Source organism: Aspergillus tubingensis (assembly GCF_013340325.1).
Source record: "Aspergillus tubingensis WU-2223L DNA, scaffold_6, whole genome shotgun sequence".
NCBI classification, from domain to species: Eukaryota; Fungi; Ascomycota; class Eurotiomycetes; order Eurotiales; family Aspergillaceae; genus Aspergillus; species Aspergillus tubingensis.
The window spans coordinates 1,196,654-1,219,514 of NW_023336280.1; the positions used below are offsets into that span (position 1 = coordinate 1,196,654).

General features: G+C 49.7%; 8 protein-coding genes and 1 non-coding gene across 9 annotated transcripts; 2 read left to right on the forward strand and 7 right to left on the reverse strand.

Moving 5' to 3' along the window:
* Positions 1-1,778: 1,778 nt before the first annotated feature.
* Positions 1,779-3,136, reverse strand: AtWU_04156 (male sterility domain containing protein; the record flags this gene model as incomplete). Its single annotated transcript, XM_035499267.1, has 2 exons — positions 1,779-2,946; positions 3,003-3,136. The coding sequence occupies 2 exons, from the start codon at positions 3,134-3,136 to the stop codon at positions 1,779-1,781; spliced, it is 1,302 nt and encodes a 433-aa protein (XP_035355160.1).
* A 1,933-nt stretch (positions 3,137-5,069) lies between these two features.
* On the reverse strand, positions 5,070-6,788 carry AtWU_04157 (putative integral membrane protein Pth11-like; the record flags this gene model as incomplete). Its single annotated transcript, XM_035499268.1, has 2 exons — positions 5,070-6,363; positions 6,430-6,788. The coding sequence occupies 2 exons, from the start codon at positions 6,786-6,788 to the stop codon at positions 5,070-5,072; spliced, it is 1,653 nt and encodes a 550-aa protein (XP_035355161.1).
* A 2,287-nt stretch (positions 6,789-9,075) lies between these two features.
* On the reverse strand, positions 9,076-10,531 carry AtWU_04158 (histidinol-phosphate transaminase; the record flags this gene model as incomplete). The annotated part of the gene is made up of 3 exons (XM_035499269.1): positions 9,076-10,099; positions 10,226-10,399; positions 10,458-10,531. 3 exons carry the CDS (start codon positions 10,529-10,531, stop codon positions 9,076-9,078), a joined length of 1,272 nt encoding a protein of 423 aa, XP_035355162.1.
* Positions 10,532-10,978: 447 nt separating this feature from the next.
* AtWU_04159 (phosphatidate cytidylyltransferase) lies at positions 10,979-12,590 on the reverse strand (the record flags this gene model as incomplete). Its single annotated transcript, XM_035499270.1, has 2 exons — positions 10,979-12,502; positions 12,576-12,590. 2 exons carry the CDS (start codon positions 12,588-12,590, stop codon positions 10,979-10,981), a joined length of 1,539 nt encoding a protein of 512 aa, XP_035355163.1.
* Positions 12,591-13,097: 507 nt separating this feature from the next.
* On the forward strand, positions 13,098-15,769 carry AtWU_04160 (chromosome segregation protein BIR1; the record flags this gene model as incomplete). The annotated part of the gene is made up of 4 exons (XM_035499271.1): positions 13,098-13,235; positions 13,299-13,595; positions 13,670-13,779; positions 13,828-15,769. The coding sequence occupies 4 exons, from the start codon at positions 13,098-13,100 to the stop codon at positions 15,767-15,769; spliced, it is 2,487 nt and encodes an 828-aa protein (XP_035355164.1).
* A 336-nt stretch (positions 15,770-16,105) lies between these two features.
* On the reverse strand, positions 16,106-16,768 carry AtWU_04161 (U4/U6-U5 snRNP complex subunit SNU23; the record flags this gene model as incomplete). Its single annotated transcript, XM_035499272.1, has 1 exon — positions 16,106-16,768. The coding sequence occupies one exon, from the start codon at positions 16,766-16,768 to the stop codon at positions 16,106-16,108; it is 663 nt and encodes a 220-aa protein (XP_035355165.1).
* A 683-nt stretch (positions 16,769-17,451) lies between these two features.
* On the forward strand, positions 17,452-18,072 carry AtWU_04162 (F-box domain protein; the record flags this gene model as incomplete). Its single annotated transcript, XM_035499273.1, has 3 exons — positions 17,452-17,878; positions 17,931-17,988; positions 18,042-18,072. The coding sequence occupies 3 exons, from the start codon at positions 17,452-17,454 to the stop codon at positions 18,070-18,072; spliced, it is 516 nt and encodes a 171-aa protein (XP_035355166.1).
* A 1,437-nt stretch (positions 18,073-19,509) lies between these two features.
* Positions 19,510-21,412, reverse strand: AtWU_04163 (cytochrome P450; the record flags this gene model as incomplete). The annotated part of the gene is made up of 7 exons (XM_035499274.1): positions 19,510-19,906; positions 19,962-20,233; positions 20,283-20,530; positions 20,582-20,733; positions 20,789-20,983; positions 21,037-21,166; positions 21,220-21,412. The coding sequence occupies 7 exons, from the start codon at positions 21,410-21,412 to the stop codon at positions 19,510-19,512; spliced, it is 1,587 nt and encodes a 528-aa protein (XP_035355167.1).
* A 1,199-nt stretch (positions 21,413-22,611) lies between these two features.
* On the reverse strand, positions 22,612-22,683 carry AtWU_t103. Its single transcript has one exon. It is a non-coding gene; the product is annotated as a tRNA-Arg (tRNA).
* Positions 22,684-22,861: the final 178 nt, after the last annotated feature.

Consider the following 22,861-nt stretch of genomic DNA (forward strand, 5'->3'; position numbering starts at 1 on the left):
AGCAACTTCACCACCACCGTGTATAACAGCCACTCTCATCTTCGCAAGCTGGTTATGAGCTGACTTTGCATGCATATAGACACCTCCCTTGAACATGGATGTGGCATCCTTTCCGATACCGCTCTGGATCATAGTTCGGCCACCAGGATGTGTATCAATAAAGCGAGACACGTCATGCACAATACCCGAAATGACAATGAGAGGACGCTTCGAGACCTCTATCTGGTAGATATAGTCCCTCCATTGAATCACTGGTAAGCTCTCAATGGGAATTCCCCAATCAAGCTGCAGCTTCTCATGATCAAGAAGCCTTTGCCGTTGTTGCAGACGACATTTTAGAATCTCGTTGTCCGCGAATGTCTTCAGGTCATAAGCAAGCCCAAGCTGACCCCATATCCAGATGATCCATTTAGTCGGATCATATTGCCACCATTTCTCTGCATTGCGATAGTCCGAGGGAAAGGAATGGTGGAAATTATGATACCCTTCGCCCAAGGCAAGAAGTGCTGTAATCACATGATCACGTGATTATCTCCGCTCATCGAATGGTTGCTCTCCTAACCAGTGAGCTATGGACAGGGCCAGGAAGACCTTTAAAGGTACCAAGGCCCCATGTGATGCATGCGGCCAAAGGCAATGATAGTCTTGATTGCCTTCAGTGGACCGATGATTGCTACAACGAAGTCAAGGTAAATTCTTACCTGCAGTGATGCCAAATCCCGTACAAAAGTAATATAGGACTGACCATATTGCTGTTTCTTTCTGGAGAGGTGTCGAGACTGCCTGGAGGCAGCCGTAAAGAGGAACTACTATAGTAAGGATAATTCCCCACCAGTTTAGGTGCTTATACCAGTTTCGCCACGTCATTGGGAGCTGTGAGATGTGAACTCTTTGTTCACTAAGGGGTTGGAGCTTGTGAGCCTCCATATTGCTTTCCGAGTTTACGGCGTCTGGATAGTGTACCAAGCACTATCAGCGACTGACAATTAAGTTTTGCGCTCCTATATGGGTCATGATCCGATCAGTAAAGAGCGAACGCCAATATTTGTAGTAGATTCGTTATACCATAGTGTGCTCATCGTATTCACGGGTACGCATGTGGTTGTTATTTACCATGTGGGGATAAGGTATTTTTCTGTACACATCCTAGAAGGAGTAGTAGAATTGGAGAAATCAAGTGCTTTCTTCCCAAAGAGCTGAGAAGCATGTGAAGTATCACTCCAGCAAGAGACAGCGGGGTATGCGACAGATGGTTCTCTTCACAGCGGCAAGTTGATGACGCAAGGTGTCGAGTAAGGAGAACGAGAGCTTGCATGATATCATGTTGCATAATCTGTCTTACTATATCATTTCTTCCACTAGATCGAGACAGTCAGAATCTTGACACAACAGCGCTATTTTGGACTGTATCTGCACTCTAGTTTCATTTGATGCCACATCGTTATCTGAACAAAGGGGCAGATTGAGAATATAAGAGTGCCATGATAGTATGAAAGTACCGTAATAGTGCTACCTTGCCTATCCTTGCGTCCTTGTAATGCGCAGAAATGATAAAACCTGGTTGTGCAGAACAACTGTGTGTAGAACTGCAAGTGTGAACAGATTGGACGCACTGCAGTGAATATCCTTGATTGCCGAAAACCAACCGGCAAATAAGAGGCATGTGAGACATAGACAGTGGTCTCTAGTGCAGTAATTTCTCAGTGCATGCTGTCCCTAGGGTTCATGAAAGCTGCCATTGCTGGGAATCAGAAAACGCGAGTCTACACAAAATAACATCACAAGTGTGCACATGGTTTGCCATAATTGCGATAAAAGACCCAGACCAGTACCTGAGAAAGCAGGCTCTTACGCGAAAAACGGTCCATGATGAAGCGTAGATGCTGTGGTTGTGCAAGGAGATGGCCAACCATATCGACTTCGGTAAACAGGTTCAGATCTGATGTCGTCTTAGAGAGCTCGTTGCTGATTCTGACCGTCTTGTCTTCGGAGAAAGCGAATGAGGTCCCAATAACTGTATATAGGCGACTTATCTCATGCTGATTATGTGATTTCCATCCATCAGCTATCCACACCGGACGCAGGTCCCAGGGTATCTGGCGGCACTTCATGATCGATTGCCACAATGTCTCGAAGCTAAACCGAGACTTAACTCCACTGACCGCGTGCACACAGCCCTGGGTCCCTATAACTAGGTGACAGAGTAGACGGTCAACAACCACGTCTACAGGAACCACATCGTGATGGTTATTGATTTCCGGGGTAGGGGTTTGTGTCGCTATCTGGAATCGCCAGGATGGGATCAACATCAGCCCTGCGGCAACCACACTGCATGGCGATGACATTGGAACACAGTATCCCGGAAAAGGCATGCGTTGCGCAGGCCCAATAATTGAAGGACGTATAATAAGGAGCTTCTCTTCCCCGCCCATTTCTGCGAATTTAAGGGCCAGTAGCCGCTCAGTCAAATGCTTGGCATAGGCATATGCCCAGGGGAAGTCGTTCGCTTCGTACGTTTCACTCGTTCCATACTTTTGCACTGCGCTCCATTCGTCAAGCGGATTTCCTTCCTTGTTCAGATGATAGAAATCCTCAGTGATCACCAGATCGGAACCAGGACTTTTCTCGTGAATATGAGCATTGGTATACGCCGTGGAGACGTAGACGAATCGATCAAGGGCTCGGAATGAGCTCGCAAATTCGGCAACCATTTCAGTAGCCCCAATAATCCCCCGGGACACAGTATGAATTGGCCTCCCTAGATTGATCGGAGATGCTGCATGAATGACGATATTGATATTTTCACGGAGCATTTCTTGATCGGATTTAGACAGCCCCATGCTAGGGAAGGTAACATCACCTTCGAGGACAACCAATTTCTTTGATTCCAATAGCATATTTGCTATCTCGGCCGACAAATTCGCCTCCCATTTTGCACGCAGGTCGCTTTTGTGGTGTTAGGAAGCGATGATATAACGCTGGGGTTGTGTTGAGCGGCTTACTCTATCCCTCCTCGGCAGACTAGGTAAATACATGACAACGATGTCGTTGTTATGAGGCGGTGGATCAGGGCTGTTCCCAAAAACCCAGTTCCCCCTGTCACCAGGACTGATTTCTCGTTGTAATATTTCCACATTGTTGGTATGCTACTTTGCAGTGACGGGAGGGACTTTGATAACTCCTCTTGGCAAAGAGAATTCGGCGGTCCCAAATGAGAAAGATCCTTGAAATTAAGGTCGTTAACTCAGAAAAGCTTTCCCAGAAACAGAGGTTATAACCTAGACTACTTAAGTGATTCCTGCAAAATTCCCAGTGTGGCTCTGAGGACCACCTATTTAGATGTTCATACGCTGCAACGAGTCAACTGACTCCAATTAATTACACACTGTTGTACTACCTATCTAGTCCCAAATAGTATTAATCAGTCAATCAATAATTATATTCTTATGTCACTATTGCAGCTCATTACCACTATTTCTAATATATTTCTGTAAGAAATCTGACTTTTATTAACTATATACTGTTGTACTACCTACCTAGTCCTAACTAGTATTAATCAATCAATAACAATGCTCTTGTATCACTATTGCACCTCATTACCGCTATTTCTAATATACCTCTGTAAGGAACCTATGTAGGGGCAAAAGTTAAAACCAAGACCATACTAAGGCCGGCATTACCCGCAGATTATACTCTGCAGACCCCTAGAATCCCTTATACTGTACTCAGGTACACCTGGGAGGAGGCGGGTACCTAGGTACCCTTGTAACTAGTAAGGATTCAATTCCTCACAATTATTATATATTTCTCTTTGGGACGCTTCACCATACATAGTCCCTGGTCTTGATAGTGTGAACAGCAGCCCAGGTTAGTACTTGAGAGTAAGATACACAGAAATTCCTTCGTGTATTTCCAAATTTTAAGAAAGAAAAAGTAAATAAATAAATTAATGAATTCATAAGAAAAGAAAGAAAAAAGAAAAATAAAAAAAAAAAAAAAAAAAAAAAAAAAAAAAAAAAAAAAAAAAAAAAAAAAAGGAAGAAAGAAAAGGAAAAAAATCAAATCTTACTTCAAGCAGCATCCATCAGTACAAGCTCCACTGCAGCCAACCTTCCAAGATATCAAGGTCTATGATTATCCAGCACCTGGTCGAAGCGTTCCAACTCCATTTCAGGTTGAAAAGTAAGGTGCTACATAGCAAGAGTTAGCATTAAGAGATAGAAAGAATTATAACCCTGTAGTAGAGGTACTTGTTTTTATCACAATAACAACTTGACTCAACAATAGCACCTGCTTGTAATGCTGAGGCAGCAAAAAGTCTCAGTGCAGAAGCTATCTGGATTCTAGCTTATTCATATTTATATTATGATTAATTTATCCCCCGAAAAGCCGGCGGAGCAGATAATCAAATATTTCTAACTAGAACCAGAAACCGCGCTCCCTTAGTTTGATAGGCAGTCCGTACTTTCGCGTGAATACACTTTATATAAACCAAGAGTATTTTCAGTATAGAATACCTATATTATCAAAAAAGGATAGTAATGTATTATAAGTATCTTTCTTCACCTCAAGTCATAATGTTCTGGATGTCTTTCGCTCCCAATTTAAGATCATTATAGCAAGCTGATTGATTACTGATGACTGAGAGGGAAGTCTACCCGGTCATGTTGTAGTGTAGCTTTCGGTGAATGATTTCAAGACTTGAGAAGATGGGTCTGGTTTATCTTTAGAAAAATTCTTCTCTGCTGGCTCATAACGGACAATTCTTCTACTTTAGGACGAAAGAAGTACTAAGAAGCTACCAGTCATATATAATACATAAAATTAAAAGATTAACTCACAGTGCCCAGTTCTTAGCCGCTTGACTATGTCTTTCACATATCCTACATTTATAACGTCCATCATCAGCTCCAACGCTGAGCTTGGCACACACACACACCATGTCCCAGTACTGCTCAGCTGATACAAAAATAAGATAAGAATTTACAAGTCATATACTCATCCATATACGTAGCACGTCGTGATCGATCGTCAAATCATTCGGAGCATCCCAGGCCAGTCGCAACCAATCACCGTCTGGAAAGCAATCTCCCCACATCCTGAAGCTCAACCTCGTTCCCTTCAATGATAGGCGCTGACACATCAGCCTGCGAGCGATAGGAAGGGACCGGTGATTCCGGAGGATCACTGAAGTGAACACTGGAGCCGCGACGGCGATTGGAAGACGAATGGGAGTTACTGCGCAGGCCTCCAGGGCGGGAGAAGTTGGGTGATGAGGGTAAAGGGAGTTGGTGGGACGGGATGGATGAGGAGGTAGTATTGAGATGAAGTGTTCGGGCTGATCCTCCAATGTCCTGCGTGGAGGCGTTGCTTGCCCTGCTGGCATAGCGTGAATATTGTGGAGTTGGAGCACTGGTGGGAGAGGTCGGGGTAGGATTGTTGAGAAGACTACCGACGTCAAAGATACGGAGGTTGGTGGTATCTGTCGAGGAGGATTTGCGCGGTGTCTTGTTGGTTTCGATGTACTCGTGCGGACTGACTTTGATATCTAAGCTGCCCGTGCTGGAGGCCCGGTCGTCTTCACTGCCGCCGGAGCGCTGGTTGAAGGACCAGTTGGGGTCTAAGGTGCCGGCGCGGGCTGTCAGTGGATGGATGGGCATCGCAATGGGCGCAGGACGGGGTGTTTTCGCGTCTGCAGAGCATAGGGATGGGTCCAGTCGGATGCCCAGGTCTGCAGCGAGATCTGAATCACTTCCCCATTGGTGGTGGGTGATTGTTTGACGACGCACGGAGCTGTGATCCATGCTTTCGCTGACGGAGGCTGAGCCTTGAGCCTTCTTGAACTTGTTCTTCTTGGCGCCCCTGTCACGCACAAATGAACCTATTATGACCGCGTTTGAGACCGCCGTGGCGGCTAAAATTTCCAAAGACGCGACGAGCGATCGGTATTGCTGCGAGCCATCGTTCCAGATGACAGAGGGCACTCGATAGCATGTGATTCCGACTAGAATCAAAGACAGAGCGAAGAGGATCACAAGGGAGACTTTGCGTTTCAGAGGCATGTGAGTCATCACGATGAAGGGAATCGGGAAGGAGACTAGGAGCAGATCGGTCATCACGTCGCAGGATCCCATTGTGATCAGGTTGGCATAGCCGAGGCGACATTTTGGACCTGGGTCCGGTACAACTTGCCAGTAATGGTCGAAGGGCTGGCATTCAGCCAGAGTAGCAATAATCACTGCCAACAATGTCGATGCCAGGAAGTAGTAGATGAATTTGAGGAATATTCGGAGGGATCGTCGCCAGATCTTGCCTGCCACTCGCTTGAGGAACTCGCATACTGTGAACTTGGCTATCCAGATGCTATTCGGATGGGAACGGTTAGAGCTGATCCTCAAGAGACACTCGGCGAGAAGAGGGACAACTTACAAGATAGCATAGAAGATGCGCGCCACAAGAACGAATTTACTGCCAATGACTCGATGATCAATATCTTCGGCAGACAAGCCTACGGTCTTGGTATTATTGGTACCCCAGATTAGAACGACATGCACGCATGCCATGCGGATTAATAACGGGATGACACTCGCCATCATCACCTTATCTTCGCGGAAGAAACGCTCAGTCCGAATATAGCGACCGCAAACCCGGACAACAATGATGGCTACTGAAAAAGCCGTAGCCCACCAGCTCACGAGCAGAGTGGGATTATTTTGCTCCTTGGTCCGGGCATCCGGAGGAATATCGGAAAAGAGCCCACGAGATTCAAGCATCCACTGTACATTCATGGCCGCTGTGCCACCTCCGAAGAGGGGCCAGTGAAGTGGAAGCTATCCCCAAAAGCAAATAGAGATGCCCGAGTAGTTTCAGCAGCAGTTGATATGAAGCCGTGACGTTCCTTCGTACATTCACATCGTTCACTACTGGGATCGGTACCTGATAGGCACGTGCCCTACTCCGGATCTGGTGTGGGGAAGCCAGCTCAAAGAGGAGCCGGAAAGTTACGATGGTCGCTGTCAAGGACGCCCGAGACCAGGTGGAGATGGCGATCGGCAAACGGTGCTGCTAGTAAAAGGTGACAAGAGCTTTTCTCCTTTCAGTAGACGTGAGTGTGTCCCTGCTGGTAAGAATGTAATAACGATGACAGTAGTAGTAATAGTAAGAAGCTCGGACGCGTTCTGTGGATTTGCGGGGGAGGCTTGAGACTCTTTCGCCAACCAGTTCTGTCCGGGAGAGTAGTATCAATGTAGAAGAGGTGCCAAGTACACCGCCGTTCTGACGTCGAATGTAAGTAATTATAAGAAGTAAGCAAGACTTGAACAGCAAGTCACATCAGCGGAGAAGTAAGTATTTTTTGCAATCAGATTGCGCGATGAGCGCCGCGTCAAACAAGGGGGTTAGAGATAACAACACGGGGACCTCTACCACTGGCACTTATACCTTAAAGGTGAAGCATAATATATTAAAGCTCGCATGGCGAGAATCCGCTAGACTTGGGATGGGCCTACGGGTCATGGCGCGCTCGATAAACTTCGCGCTGGGGGGGAAACGGAAGATAACGTAGACGGGAACGGTGGGCGCCGGATGTAATAATGGAGGCTTGGGAAACCAGGTTGCGCGAAATGATGGGGGGGGGAAATCCCGGAGAAAAAAAGAACCAAGATAACTTGGGAGCGTGGACCAGCCAGAGAGGAGCGATAGAGCAGGGGAAGAAAGCTAGTAGTAACTGGTGCCTAGCTCACCTATGGCGTCTAAAACAGCCAATGAACAGGGAATGGCTGGATGGACGGATACGAAGCCATCGTCCAGCTCACGAGATTGCTTGTGATATGGGGAGTTTGCCACATGATTTGCAGCTGATTTCGGGCCACGATCGTGTGGGTGGACAGTTCTTGCCAGCGTCATGACTCCTGCGAGGTGGAGATTATCGTTCCATACAGAGTAGCAAACTTGGCCATTGTGATCGGTGAAAAGAACAGGAGGTTATCCGCGGCGATAGGCCGATGATCAGTCGATGCGCCGGGAACCAACACCAATCACCGAATTTCTCCTCCATGGGAAGGTCGGTCCTGTGGACAAGCAACAGCAGTAGCAAGTACTAGCAGCTGGAAATGATAAGCCCCTGATAGGGCGAGTGTCCAGGCCCCGCTTACTGACAGCGTACATTAGCTGGGCGGAGCTAAACATGGGGGGTGGTTGGAGTGGACACACGAACCTTGGGTGGGTTAGTTACTTTTCTTACTCCCCTCGCAGGAGGGGAGCTAAGCAGGAACCACAACCAACAAACAAAACAAAGGTTAAGTAAGAAAGAGCGAGTGATGGAGTGGGAGAGGAGACAGACGGAGACTGTCCGGGCGGCAAATCTTAAAACAAAACAAAGCAACGTCCAAGTGTCTGTTTTGTCTCCACTGCCTGGCTGCCTTGTAATTAGTTGGCTATGGCTGGATTCAAATCCCTCACATGTTTCCTCTCAGTGACGTTCTCTACTTCTCTACCCCAGAATAACCCTACAGCAGATTCCAAATCCATCAGGCACTCATTTGACTGATCCTCTTCGTTACACGTGAGATATTAGTACTGGGGCGATGGACCGGATGAACATAAGTATACGCGCAGAACCGAAGAAAAGCAAAGTATGTCAAGGCACCGGTTTATCTCCGTCATAACATGATTCGTTCTCTCCTCATGGCCAAACCAGGGATTCCCTGAAACTTTGAACACAGAGATAAGGCGTACTACTTTTACTTACTTACTTTTGCCTACGGTCGGAACCGATGCGCACTTGGGGACTTGTCGGTGTCCCGACCGGTCGATGCCGAGGACACACGCCTAACTGCCAGGGGGAGCAACTCTCTCGTGGCCCATAAGCAGGCCTGATCCATGCAATGAAATTAAGTACTAAGGCTCGGAACGTTCTCCTCCTCGAATGATAAGGGGATCTCGACCTTTTCATTGTCCTGATCTATCTATGTGTCTAAAATAATCCAGTAGTGCTCAAAATGTACAATATCACCAAACAGTCATGAAAAGTCTAGACGCGACGAATGCTGATAAGCCTAGTTCTGGCTCATCTACTTACTCCCTCAGGGACTGGATGTCGCCCCCCTTGAGGATGCTGTCCAGGACCACCCGCAGTTCTTGCAAGAACTTGGTGACCTCCTGCTCGGTTCCCACGGTGATTCGCAGGCAACCCTCGCAGCCAAGTTCCTTGCCACGGAACCGCACCACCACTCCCCTCTTCTCCGCCATGGCCTCGTAAGCAGCCAGCGCTGTCTTGTTGCTAGGTTTGCCGCCCTCGCTAGCCGGCTTATCTAGCATCTCGACCAGGAGGAAATTGGCCTCTTGGCCGCCAAGGAACCGGCCGACACCGGGGATCTTGGGCAGTTCCTGCACCAGCCGATCCCGCTGCACAATAATCTGCTCCCGGTACTTCTTCATCACGGTCATGTTGGTCGGCGAGAGAGCGGCCGTGGCAATGGCACTGGTAGGGCTAGAGATGTTGTACGGGGCCTTGAGGCTGTTAAGCAGAGTTGCAATTGGGGGACTGGTGAACGCAACACCCAGGCGGATACCCGCCAGACCAAACGCCTTGCTCAGCGTTTGCATGACCACCAGGTTGGGCCACTCAGTCACCCATTCAGCCAAACTAGAGCCTTCGGGGGCAAAGTCAATGTACGCCTCGTCGACAACCACCACTCCGTTCCACGTCGGGTGCTCCAGCACCTTCTGAATATCCGCCTTCTTAATCAAATTCGCGGTAGGGTTTCCGGGAGAGCAAATATAAGCCATCTTGATCGAGGAGTCTGCCGCCAGTGCCTCATTGATCTTCTCCGGCTGCAGTTGGAAGCCATTGTCCACATCCAAAGGCACCTTCACAATCTCGATATCGTTCACCTGCGCACTAACCCCATACATGCCATATGTGGGAGGGCAAGTGAGGATCTTATCCTTGCCCGGAACACAGAAACATCTCAACAGCGCATCGATGGCCTCATCCGATCCGACACCGACGAAGAGGTTCTCAGGCCCCAGGTCCTTCTGGGTGTGGGTGTGGGTGTTGCGCAGCTGGCAGAAAAGCTTCTTCAACTCGACCTGGTGACTGACACATTGACTTCCTTTAGCAATCCGAACAACAACAATTATATCACACAATATACATGAGCGACAGGTGTGTAGTGAAGGAAGGACCTTGTGCGATCGAGGGAATGAGCGGAGCGAGACTTACGGATCCGGATAGCGGTTCAGACCCAGGAAATCAATTTCTGGCTTGGAAGAACCCGTCGACGATCCCGTTACAGTAGACTCCTGCAGGGCACCTTCAGGGTTGAGGGCAAGGCCGGGGCCGTAGGCGTTCTCGTTGGCGTCGAGCAGGACGTTCGTTCCATCATCTTTGTAGTCACTGACTCATTAGTGCCTTCGTCACACAGGTAGCGGGGAGGTGGGGAGGGGGAACACACTCTCTGGCGCAACGGTAAGGCTGCAATTTGAGGATGTTAGGGCGCGCGCACTTGGCGAGATCGAATGGAGCCATTGTGAATGGGATTGGATGTGTGATGAGCGAGAGTATGGTGGTGGGGAGAGGAAGAAAGAATGGCTAGGCGGGGAGGGGAGTCATCGGTGGCGGGGAAGTTGATCGGCGGAACTCCCGGTGTCGGCGGGAGTGTCGCTCCAGGTACTGCGGCAGTTGTTCGGAGTATGAAAAAAATGGTGATACAGATAAGTCTTAATCCAAATATTGTACAGTTTGTTATTCATCTATCTATCCTTTCTCTTATGTAATGCTCCAGGCCTTCTATATACTGTCGGCAGTCCTTGATTTTTGGATCATTTCGGACTCTCAAGATGATATACTAGATACACACATGACTACCAATGCCGTACAAGCAACAACGCCTCAAATGCCTTCAGACAAATGTCATCTAGGGTTGCCCATGCCCCTTCCGGATCGAGCGGGCAATCATGCTTTAGTCATAAGTCTCTATTCTTTAGCTGCATCGGAAGTCTTGGCCTTTTTGCCAGACTTCTTGTACTTATCTTGCTTCTCGCGCAAGTATCGCCAGGTTCGGCTGACTCCTGAGGTGAGGAGCCCCTTCGCCGATTGCACCGTACTGGGCCAGCGGATGGTCTTTGCAATGGTAGTCTGTACTTCTTTCGTGAGGTTCTTGTCATCGGCGATCCGCTGTTCGAATGGACCTCCTTGCCTCCGACGCACTAAGTCGGAGTCGTTGTTGTTACTCTCCTTCATCATCTGGTCGAACTCGACCCGAGGGATTTGATAACGGGTCTGGTACTGGAAGTAGAGCTTCTCACGGAAGGAGTCGGGCAGACGGCGAACCATGTTACCACGCTTGACCGGATCCATATCCTGTGTGAGGCGCACGTTGGCTTCGGGATCATCGATCCAATCGCCCTCCGTGCAACGCTTGTCGTTGAACGTGACGTTGGGCAAGTTCTCAATCAGGGGCGCGTATAGTCGCCGGAAGTTAGCCATCTGCGACGACACAATGTTGTTCACCTTGCGGGGATCTTCCGCTGGCAGTGCCATGCGCAGATCACCCATGTAGCTCATGCTTGCAATGGTACTGTACAGTTGGAATTCGGTAAATTCGGCCGGGAGCAGCAGTAGAGCTACTCGGACGGCGGATAGCAAGTTCATTTGATTCGCCAGTCGCACCTTCGGGTGGTCACGCAAGATCTTGACCGGCTTTTGCAGCCGTCCAGCAAGATACAAGGTATCCCATTGGCTGAGATCCCGGCATAGTGTGTCAAGGTTCACGACCCCATATTTGATCAGTGTGCCATTTACTGTGATGTAGGGGTTAAAGTAGACGCCGGCGCCGATACGATCCTGCACTTGGGATACCATATAAGAGCCCAAAGAGCCCAGGCCAGAGTAATGATCTCGGTGCTGGCTCAGATTCAAGGAGTGCCAATGTTGGGAGTATGATACTCCAAAAATAAAGTCAATCATTTTCCCTTGCCCCTGCTGCATGTTCTTGATGGCTGCTGGGGCCGACGGGTGGCATTGACTGGAGCCAGGCGCACTGCCTGTCTGTTGGAAGACACCGGATCCATAGGCAAACGCATATCGAATCGGGGCTCGGAACTGCCAAAGAATCTGACGCAAGGCTTCTTTGAACTCCTGGTTAATTACCATATGCTGATTGACACCGAAGTCTTTCGAAGGTAACTCCGAAAATGCCGAGATCGATAGGTCCGGATTCGCATCCCAGTCGCCGGGATCCGACCGCTGTGAGGAGGTAGAGAAGGAGGCTGAAGACGAGGGCAGCAGGAGTCCACGATCAGCAGAGGCGGACTGCGAGGTTATGACACCATGGGAAGAGGATCGGTTCGAAGGGGAAGAGATGCCGTGAGATGATGAAGTCGAGTAGGGGTCAACCGAGAAGGAGCGAAAAGAACCCGGGATGCGCGCATGCCGCGGGAGAGACGGGTTGATCGAACGCAGGCGCACATAACCTGAGTTCGTGTTCAAAAGGAAAGTCTAGCAAGGTGTCTGTTAGTCTCTAGCGGGTGGTGTACTCCGAGGGTCTAGGCATCCCGGTGTCTCTTCTTACAGTAGCTTGGCGCATTGTCGCGAGTCCACCAAGGGAAGGGAAAGTTGAGCACAGCGAGGGCTGTAATTAGAAATCAAGTCAAGAATCATCTGAGAATGACCGCCTTAGACCATACTTCCAAATCGATACAGATTGGGAGGAAGGTAACTGAAGGCAAGGAAGAGTGGAGAGTAGACCTGGGGGGAAGGAGACGACAACAAATGTTCACAATAATGAGAATAATGAGGGTCTGACGTACTCTTCGGCAGGTGTTCTCGGCCTGTTCGATTGCAGCCCGGATGAGGAAAGTGCCCGACTTCGCCACGATCCCGACCCCAGACACTCCCAAAAACAGTCAAGCCACATCTTGCAAGTCACGTGGTGTCGTTCCTCCGCGGCGCGTTTCGGAGACCCAAACAACGCCGTAAACAAGAGCTGTGACGGCGGGCGCAGGCCTCGAACAACAACTCTCGCGCTTTAGTCGATAACAGCTCGATTTTACCCCAATTTCACCAATCCCCATGTCCTGAATTTCTCGCAGCAATGGCCCAGGAAATGGAGACCTTTGCAGCTCGCCTCGCCAGTTTCGATCGGGTGTTGTATCCCGAGAAACGGAGGTCATCCAGCGCGAAGTCTGCGAAACCGATCGCTTGGCCGCATAGCCGGCCATCTCCCGCTGAGGTATGGTGTTGGCATCTGCAACTTGAGGAAATGCACACTTGCTGATATGTCACACGGTCATAGCTTGCGCATGCAGGTTTCTTCTATAACCCTTACGAAACAAACCCCGATAACACAACATGTTTTCTATGCCGCAGAGCACTAGATGGTTGGGAGGAAGACGACAACCCTATTACAGAGCATCTCAAGCACACGCGGGACTGTGGCTGGGCTATCATGATGGATATTCAACAGCACAGCTCCAACCCTGCGGAGATCGAGGATCCCACAAGCGAGCGGATAGCGCAAGCCCGGCAAGCCACATTTGGCGAGTCATGGCCACATGACGGGAAGCGAGGCTGGTACTGCCAATCCGATAAGGTATGTTGAGTGCTGCTGCTGTACCTGCTGTGCCGGTTCCGCCTTGGGACTCTAACTGTGGCAATGCATTACAGATGGTGGAAGGTGGATGGTACTTCTGTCCGAACGAGGAGAGCAACGACTTGGCCACCTGCCCGTATTGTAAACTGTCTCTGGATGGTTGGGAACCCAAGGATGATCCATTGTGAGTTTGTGTTGCTCCTTCCTTCCTGGCTATCGCTAACTTGATCAGTGATGAACATTACCGTCGCTCGTCAGATTGCTCCTTCTTTGTCTTTGCCAAACCCTCTGGAAAGAAAGGAAAAGGCTCCCGGTCCAAAAAGTCTCGTGTTTCGAAGGCTTCCCGTCTATCCACACAATCCACCGCATCGGAAGCGCCAGTGTCTGAACTAGACGACCCGGTAGATCAGAGTACTGTGTCCCAATCAACCACAAAAACGAAATCCTCGAAGAAGTCTTCCAAATCCAAATCGAAGACAAAGTCAAAGAAGGAAGAAGTAGTGGACGCTGACAGTCAGATGGATATCGATACCACGGATTACAGCCAGCCTGAACCCAAAAAGACGAAACGCACCAGGGGAAAGAAGAGAACTAGTGACGAACTCAGGGACGATGCCGAACTTGTCGACTCAGAGACGGTCGAAAAGCCTGAACGACCGGCCAAAAAGAGAGCCACCAAGTCACGCAACAGCACACAGCAGGAATACGACAGCAGTCTGGAGGCCGTCAATGAAGATGTACAAGTGGATGATCCTCCTGTCGAAGAAGAGAAGCCAAAGAAGAGTCGTGGAACAAAGAAGAAAACGACATCCAAGAGCCGGAAGGTCTCCACGGATTCAGCCGTCTCGAGAGCCGCGTCGGAGATCCCTCCCACCCAGGAGCAGGATGCAGCAATGGATGTCGACCAAGATCTGGAAAAACCCAGTGGCGAGCCAAGCGAGGAGCCTCAGACTAAGCCGTTGAAAAAGTCCAAGTCTAAATCGAAAAAGAAGGCCAAGGCGGATCCGGAGCCGTCGAATGAAGTGGTAGAGCAGCGCACAGAACCGGAGTCGCAGGAGGAGGTGATTCCAGAGCCTGAGGAAGCTCCAGAACCAGAACCGGAACCACCAGTCGAAGAGGTTCAGCAGACCCGCCGCACAAGCAGACGACAGAGCGCAAGAGTCTCCGATAAGCTTCGGCATAGCAGCCATGACCAAGAGTCTCACCAGCCCGTCACACAACTAGAGCCTGAACCTACGACTAACGCTGGGGCCGACTCGAAGGAACATGAGTCATTCGTTTCTGTGGAAATTCCAGCAAGGAACTCAGAGCAAGGCGTCGGTGCAGCTCAGAATGGCAAGGAATCTAAGAAGACGAAGAAAAAGGCTTCGGCGGAGAAGCAGCGAGCTTCCAAACAGGCAGAACAGAAGGTCGATGTAGAACTTGACCACGAAGAGAGCCACACCAAGGCTGAGAACCGGGCGACAGACGAGCCAGAACAGCCTGACACCCCGCAACAACTTGAACAAGAGAAGTCTCAAAATCAAACTCCAGATCAGCCATCTGCTCGCCGCAGATCATCTAGGGTTCCTCCAAAGACGGTGGAAAGATACAGTGATATTCCCAGGGAGAAGCAATATGCCAGGTCACTAGCGGAATCTCGAAATTCCCACGTCGACCCAGCGCCGGAAGACAACCATCAGCCGGGAGAAGGACCTGAGCCAGCTGCGGTGTCGCCTCTTCCCTCGCCTTCCAAGAGCACTCTGTCACTGTCGCCGCAATCATCTGACGCTGAGAATCAGCCACCGTCTTTGAAACCGTCTGTGAACCGGGCGCCAGTAGCGTCACCTTCTAAGCAGGTTCGAATTCCACTTGCGGCCAGCACTCCTTCCCCCTCCAAGCGAGGGGCGAATGCAAATTCCCTGAAGACATCCCATCCGTGGACTCCCATTGACATTGATGGAATTATCTTGGCTGGAGGTGACAAAGAGAACATCGACTTTGGCGGTTTACGTAGTGTCAAGGGTGACTTGACAAGCCCTGAGAAGAAGATGACCGTCGAGGAATGGATCAAGTGGAACGCAAAGAACGGAGAGGAGAAACTCAAGCAGGAGTGCGAGAGGCTAGTCAGCCAGTTTGAACGAGAGGGTGCTCGTGCTATGCGGGTCTTGGAAGGCATAGAATGCATAGATTGAGCGGGTCACTTGGGTATTATCGGTTAGGAGTATGCGGGTCGGGTAATGGGCATTGGATAGGTACTTGGGTTCATCTTGTTTTTTCAGTGGTACAATATTTTCGCCGCAATCTCTGTTGATAACGGTGCAGTCGGTATATGCTTATGGGATTTCTGCGCTTTCTCATGCGACGATGATATTCTCCTTGTTTGGATAAAACGGAAGTCTGCGAATATTAAATGCTCAAGCTCCAAACGCCATGGGTATACTGCAGCTTTTAGCCCTGATAAACCATCCCATCTATGACCACGATTTCCAAAACAGACCATGCACATGCCCAAGCTCAACCACACGAGCTTACGCAATAATCCCCAACCTGCCCTCCCAGCTGTCATCCTCCTGCTTGATCCCATCGCCTCCCTTACGACGCTTCTCATTCCTCTTCCTCCTCTTCTCCTCCCTCTCCTTAGCATCCTGCTCCTCCCGCTCCTTCAGCCTCTCCCCAAGATCCAACTGCCAAGCCCGTCTCTCTTCCTCCTCGCGCACCCGCTTCCGATACGCCAACATCCTCAACCGCTCCCGCACATCCTCCACCGTAGCCCTCGTAACCTCCCCGCTCTGTCCCGTCGCAATCAAATGCTGCTTGCTATTCAGATGCTCCACAAGCTGCAAGTTATCCTTGAACGTCAAGTCACAGTCCGAGCAGTAAAATCCAGCACCCCGACCTCTCTTTCCAATCGCTGATCCCGACGCAACAATGGTCGTCTTGCCAACCATCGAAGCGACATCGAGTCGCTCTTTGCGCGATGTCGTGGCTTCCAGTTGGCTGTAATCCACGGGAGCGTGCCATTTCTTGCCTAGCAATTTGGCTTCATACCGGGCTTTGGATTCTTCTTTGCGCTTGGCTTCATCGTCGGCGGCTTTTTTGGCGTATTCTTCGCGGTCCCAGGTTTTGCGGAAGGCCGTGTCCGAGGAGGGCGTGCCGTAGGCGGAGGAGGATTGCTTGTTGTTGGTGCTCATTGTGGTTGTGGGAGTACCCTTTTGGGTACTGTTGATGGGAGATGGGTGTGGTGCTGGATGTGCGTGTGTACGTGTTGGTTTGAATAAGGGATGGTAGCTTGATATTTAGTTGATGTCGATGGTTATCGGAGGCGAAAAGAAGCTCGCCGGCAGAAAAGGCAGGCGGTGGGGAAAGCGGGGTGGGCGGATCTGCAGGACATCCCCGGATCTTATTCTTGGTTATTGTTGTTGTGTCTCCTTACCCATCTCTGCTTAATCTTGGTGTATATTGGGAGTGTCCACTCGAAGTCTAGACTTTCTATTTTAAGATATACTTGAACCTTGTTAATGGATTGGATACTCAGGACAATCTCTCTGCCTACATCCTATATCCACTTTACTCATTTAACCTTCCGAGTGCTTGCTTGAAGCAGCTCAATTCTTTGCCGCCTAGTCTCGTATAGCCACAATCAGGCATCTTATTTTCGGCGCCTAGGCAACAATTAAGCTGCCTCAATAATTCCCCAAGGCAACCAAATATCCGATGATAATAAGGTGTCTAGAGCATCCAAACAATAGAACGGTATTCAGTCAGCATTCACAGCTTGGTTACAATTCATATCTTCATAGACAACATCTGCTATTTCCATCTTACATCCAAATCACACTACCCACCTCACAAACAAATAACACACACACACACAATGGACTCATCATCACTCCAAGAAACCCCAGCCATTCCTTCCCTCAATCTGATGGACCTCCCCACAGAACTCCATCTACACATTTCCACATTTCTCCCATACCCAGATGCACTGGCTTTGAAACACACCTGTCGTCATTTCTACTCTCTCGTCTACACCGGGGTGCACCTCAAAGTCGACTGGTTTGTCGAGCGCTTTTCGCAGAAACTCGATTGTCCCATGGAGAAATGCTCGTTCCGGACGGACGAGGCGTTTTGTAACAAGACGATTCGAATGATCATGGAGCGCAGAAGACGGCATCTGGAGTGTAGGGCACAGCCGGGCGGGTGTCTGGTCATCGAGGGGAGAACTTGTCAGAAGGATCTGATTCCATTGTGGATGAAGAAACGTGGTCGCTGGGAGATGATTAGATCTTTTGGGAATGAAGGTTGGTTTGCATCTGAATTTGTTGCTTGGGAGATGAGCTAACGTGCGTGCAGCTTTGATTCATGGGCTTATCTTCCTCTGTGTCTTTTTGCTTTGGAATCTGAGTGCAAGGTGTGTTCTCTTATCAACATAAGAATAAGCTTGAGCCAAACTAACTCTGTCAGGCTACTAAACCGCGCGGTGGTGACAGTATAACGGCAGCTATTTGCACGTCCATCGCTCTTAAGTCGCACAAGATGATGCAACTGATTGGATACCTGACGCGAAACTATGTCAGTAGCAGCTGGCTGCTACATGTACGACGCACTGATACGACATCTACGTTGATACGACGACACGAACACACATCCACAGCTGGATCTAGCTGGATCATCCATGTAATAATATCTAGTAATCTGAAAGCAATATACAATATACATTTACTATCATCCCATACCATAGCAACTCTATGATCGAGATCCCTCGATAGTAAACAATCCAAACACCATAGCTATGATCCAAAGCAAGCAGCAGCAAATTCGCCACCCATCTATCCTCGATTAAAACCAAGCCCAAACACCCAAGCAAAAGCACGCTAAACAGCCACATTCATAGCCATATACATATCCTTCATCAACACCATCCCCCAAATTCCCAAAGAATCCCAATCACGAACTCCTAAAAAATCGCAATTAATAACCACCCAACACCGCGCAACCCCATCGCTCATCCCGAACCCATAAATAAAAGTGATGCAGAGCAGAGCAGGAAATTCATCCCCCAATCATACACCCCCTCATCGCTCCACTCATCACATCCTCCACCCTCTCCACACATCTCGTCCTCGTCCTCCTCCGTCCTCTCCCAGTTCCAGCTCCGGTTCCAGTTCCACCAATCCTTCCCCTTCGCCCTGCTTCGCCCAGTTCCTCGATCATGGCTTCGAGTGTTGCGAGATCGGTTTCGATGCTTTGTTGTGAGCGGGGGAGGGTTATTGAGCCTGAGTCTGAATTTGATCTTGAGGTGGGCGTTGGTGAGGGTGGTGGGGATGGGAGTTGGAGTGTCATGGTTATTGTGTTCGGTATAGTGTGGTTGTAGATGGAGATATGGTAGTGGATGTAGTTGCAGTATAGTATAGTATAGTATAGTTGTGGTAGAGGTGGATAGATAAGTAGTAGGTAGTAAAGAATGTCAGGTCAGTTAGAGTTGGTGGTTGACAGTGAGTGAGTGGCGAAATTGCGGGGGTAAACAGTATAAGTATCAATAAGTGTGGTATGTAGATCAAGGCTATTGGGTATATAAGTAGCCAAAAGTAGTGGCTGGGCGATTCTTATGTTTCATCTCTTTGCCTCATTTAACTATTGGTTAAGGCTCCAGAATGGGGCTGGATGAGTCAGATAGTTGTCACGCTGATTCTACAGTGACTTAATTAATGATTTTGTTGGTGTTGGTGGTCGCGGTTACCTAAACTAACTGGGTGGTTTTGACTTGTCTGCCTAATTTCTGGCTACCCGTGATAACTAAGTTGTTGGTAACATCTGACAAACTAAAACTGATCATTCTGCCCAACGGGAGATGCCCCCCCAACTACTCTGCACATAAATCATGCATGATCTGACAAACATTATCGATCAGCCATGCAAGGAACTCATCTGTTCAAAACTTCACCTGACTGAGTTCTGCCGCGTGACCCTCTTCCCAAGGATACTTGATCTCCAACTCCTTCAGCAGCGCCTCGTGCTGCTTACTCCTAGGCTTAATGCCCACCTCGAACGGTGCCACGTGACTGATCACCCCATTTAGGAATTTCGGCTCTACGTCCACTTCCTTGCCGTTCTTGATGGGCTTGGTGAAACTATATACGGCCAGCGACTGCGCAATGCTCAGGTAGACGTTGGAATCTGCGAGTGTGCGGCCGGGACAGATGCGACGGCCGAATCCGAAGGCGAGGAGATGGGGGTCGCGCTCGGGGGCGTGGTTCTCAGTTGCTAAGAATCGCTCGGGTTTAAAGGCCATTGGGTCAGGGTAAACATCTGGGTCGTGGGTGAAGGCCCTAAAAAGATATTAGACATAGACTTCGACATTGACTGGAAAGGGGCTAGGGTCACCATTGATTCGGCAAGATCTGGGAACCCTTTGGGATGAAGTAGCCTTCGTACATGTCATCCTCCGACGAGCTGTGTACAACCCCCATCGGGGTTACGGAATGCCAACGGAGGGCCTCTTTGACCATGGCGTCGATATATGGCAGGTTCTCGCGATCGCTGAAGCTGGGAAGACGGTCTGTCCCGACAACTCGGTCAATTTCTTCCTGTGCCTTTCGCTGTACGTCCGGGTAGAGAACCATCGCGAGGAAAAACCCGCCCAAGGTGGATATGGTCTGCTCATGATTAGATACGGTTTACGGACTTCAAGAGTGGTAGACTTGCCGTGTCGGATCCTCCACCGTACATTGCCGCGGCAGACCATTTCATGACGATTTCATCAAAGGATCCTGGCTCTGGAACCCCCTTTGCCTCGAGTAAACCGGATAGATAGGATGGCGCGTGCTTGTTTTGCGACATCTGATGCCGGACAAACTCGTAAGGTTGGCAGTTCCAGGCTCGGGCGCTTTCTCTGAAGTTCTCTGCAACGCGTTTGAAAGTGGCACCTGGAAACCAGGCCGGGATGTGCTTCACTAGTCATCCAGTCAGTCATATTCTCCATTAGGGTGAGCTACAGTGCATACAGAATGGAATAAAATCCACTAGCCACACCCCGGGAACAAGGGCCGCGCCGAGATTTCCCATCGCCCGGGCTATAAGATCCACCAGTGGGTCATCCCCATGTGGTACAACGCTGTATCCATATGCTACCTTCAGGATGATTGCCGCTGCTTGCCTTTATATAACCGTCAGCGCCGGTGCATTTCCAGGACCTAACATGGCAAGCATACTTCCGGATGTGGTCCTGCAGACCTTCGGGGTTATCACGCACCCGAAGCAGGGTACGACCAACTTCGGCTTCTTGGATATGATTGAACCGCGCAACAGAGTTGTTTGAACCAATCTGTTGATAGAATAGCTTCCGCTCAGTCCGGACACGCGGGTCGTTGTTGTTCCTCAGACTGAACAAATCCTTAAATCCGCACCTAGTCACCTATTAGCAGCGAAATAGCCGGTCCTGGGGGCTGTGGTTGCAAACATCTCGATAAATGTCAAGCTAGGTCGGTCTGAGTGTGTAGCTGAACGCTTCTCCAACAACTCAACCGCAATCTGGGCATCATTAACAATTATGAGGGTCTCTCCAAAGACCTGTACCGAGCTGATGGGGCCTACAGATATCGTTAGCTGTGAATAGGCACATATGTGTCAGTACTATACGCACCATAGGTCTTCTTGTGCTTGTACCAATGCAGCCAATCTGCTTCTCCATTGGCTGGTAGGTCGAGCAGGTTCCCGATGATCGGCTTTGGCTTCGGGCCCGGAGGGAGTGGGGCAGGAAACCTTTTGCGGGTCAAGAAGGACTTGAGAATGACAAGGCCAAGCAGGCCAACAATGGCTCTCACTAGCAGGGACATGATTCAGTGGTCCGCCGGTGTGCTGTTCTTGATGTGAACAGCAAAACTGGGTCCTTTGGACGGGGATGCCCTCATAAGTATAATGAGGAATGCAAGCACATCCTTGTCGCTGCACGATATATTGCATTTCATATGTTGCGGGGTCAAGAGGGGGTCGTGCATACACTTGTGCTCCTCATTTCAGCCGTATCAGCATCGGAGGTGATAGCAGACGCATAGCTGAGCGTCAACTAGCTGCACGGCTGCCGAAGACCCCATTTATGACAGGGTATACATTGGCTGAGATGGTCTGTCGTGATGAATAAATGCCATCCATGAAGGTCATGACTCGGTGATCGGCGTGGGGAGGGAGGTGAGGACGAGCTGATCCAGGCCGGTCGCCGTTAGAACGTCTATGCACGATGCCATAGTCTTGCTCGGCGCATCTGCTGTAACGGCTGGTGAGACCGTGGCACTCCTTGGTGCATTTCTCTCAGCCCCTAAAAGTGAGGAGAAAATTCATCAACTGTAACTCTCATCGTCATCCTCAATCGTCGCCGGTTACCTGCACCAACGGGAGTGGCTGCAGTCGTAGGAGAATTATTCGCCAGTAGCATGCTAAACAACGCCATGATCTAGTAATGGGCGGGAAATAGGAAGACCGGCGAGGATTAGCATACTCCCCAGCTATTGTAGGGAGAGGTGCAGACAAATCAGGCTTGTCTGATAGTAAGACACGATGCATCTACGACCCGCTCAGCGGGCCGCTGGAGCTGCGAAGGTGGAGACGAGACAGCCACCAACCACCATCTAAACTAGTAGTTCACTGTAGCGCGTGAAGCCTTTAGGAGGGGTCGGAAATGAAAGGACGGATACTATTGGCAAATGAACTGTCTCGCTCGCATCCTGCAGCATGGTGCATGCAGAGGCTGGCTGACGGACGGACATTGACAACATTCGTCAGGCATCACTCACACGAGTCAGTATGCAGCTCCTGCGCATATGTAGGGTCTAGGAAAAAAGAAAAGTTTTGTGCAGGGTTGACACGAGCCTTACTCATACCTCATGCACCGCTTGACTGCAATGAACTTTAGAAGTGTGATGGTACGGTCGGCGACACCAAGCTGTTGGAGTTGTAAAGAGAACAGAGAGAGAACGAGGTGTTTATAGTCAGTCGGCAGACAATGGGAGGGAACAAAAGATGAAAATCAAAAAAGAAATGACCTACGCAGGACTCGAACCTGCAATCTCTTGATCCGTAGTCAAGCGCCTTACCATTGGGCCAGCAGGCCAGCTGTTGAAGAATAGCGCATAATATTTGTAATATAAGGCTAGCTAACCGCTTGCCCCACAGGTTGAACCATCAAAGAGAACCGAATTCTTGAATAATCCAATCTCGTGGTAAATATGCGAGTTTGCTTTTATTAAGGTCACTGTGGCCCTGTAGTGTGTAAAGGCATATGATACTTG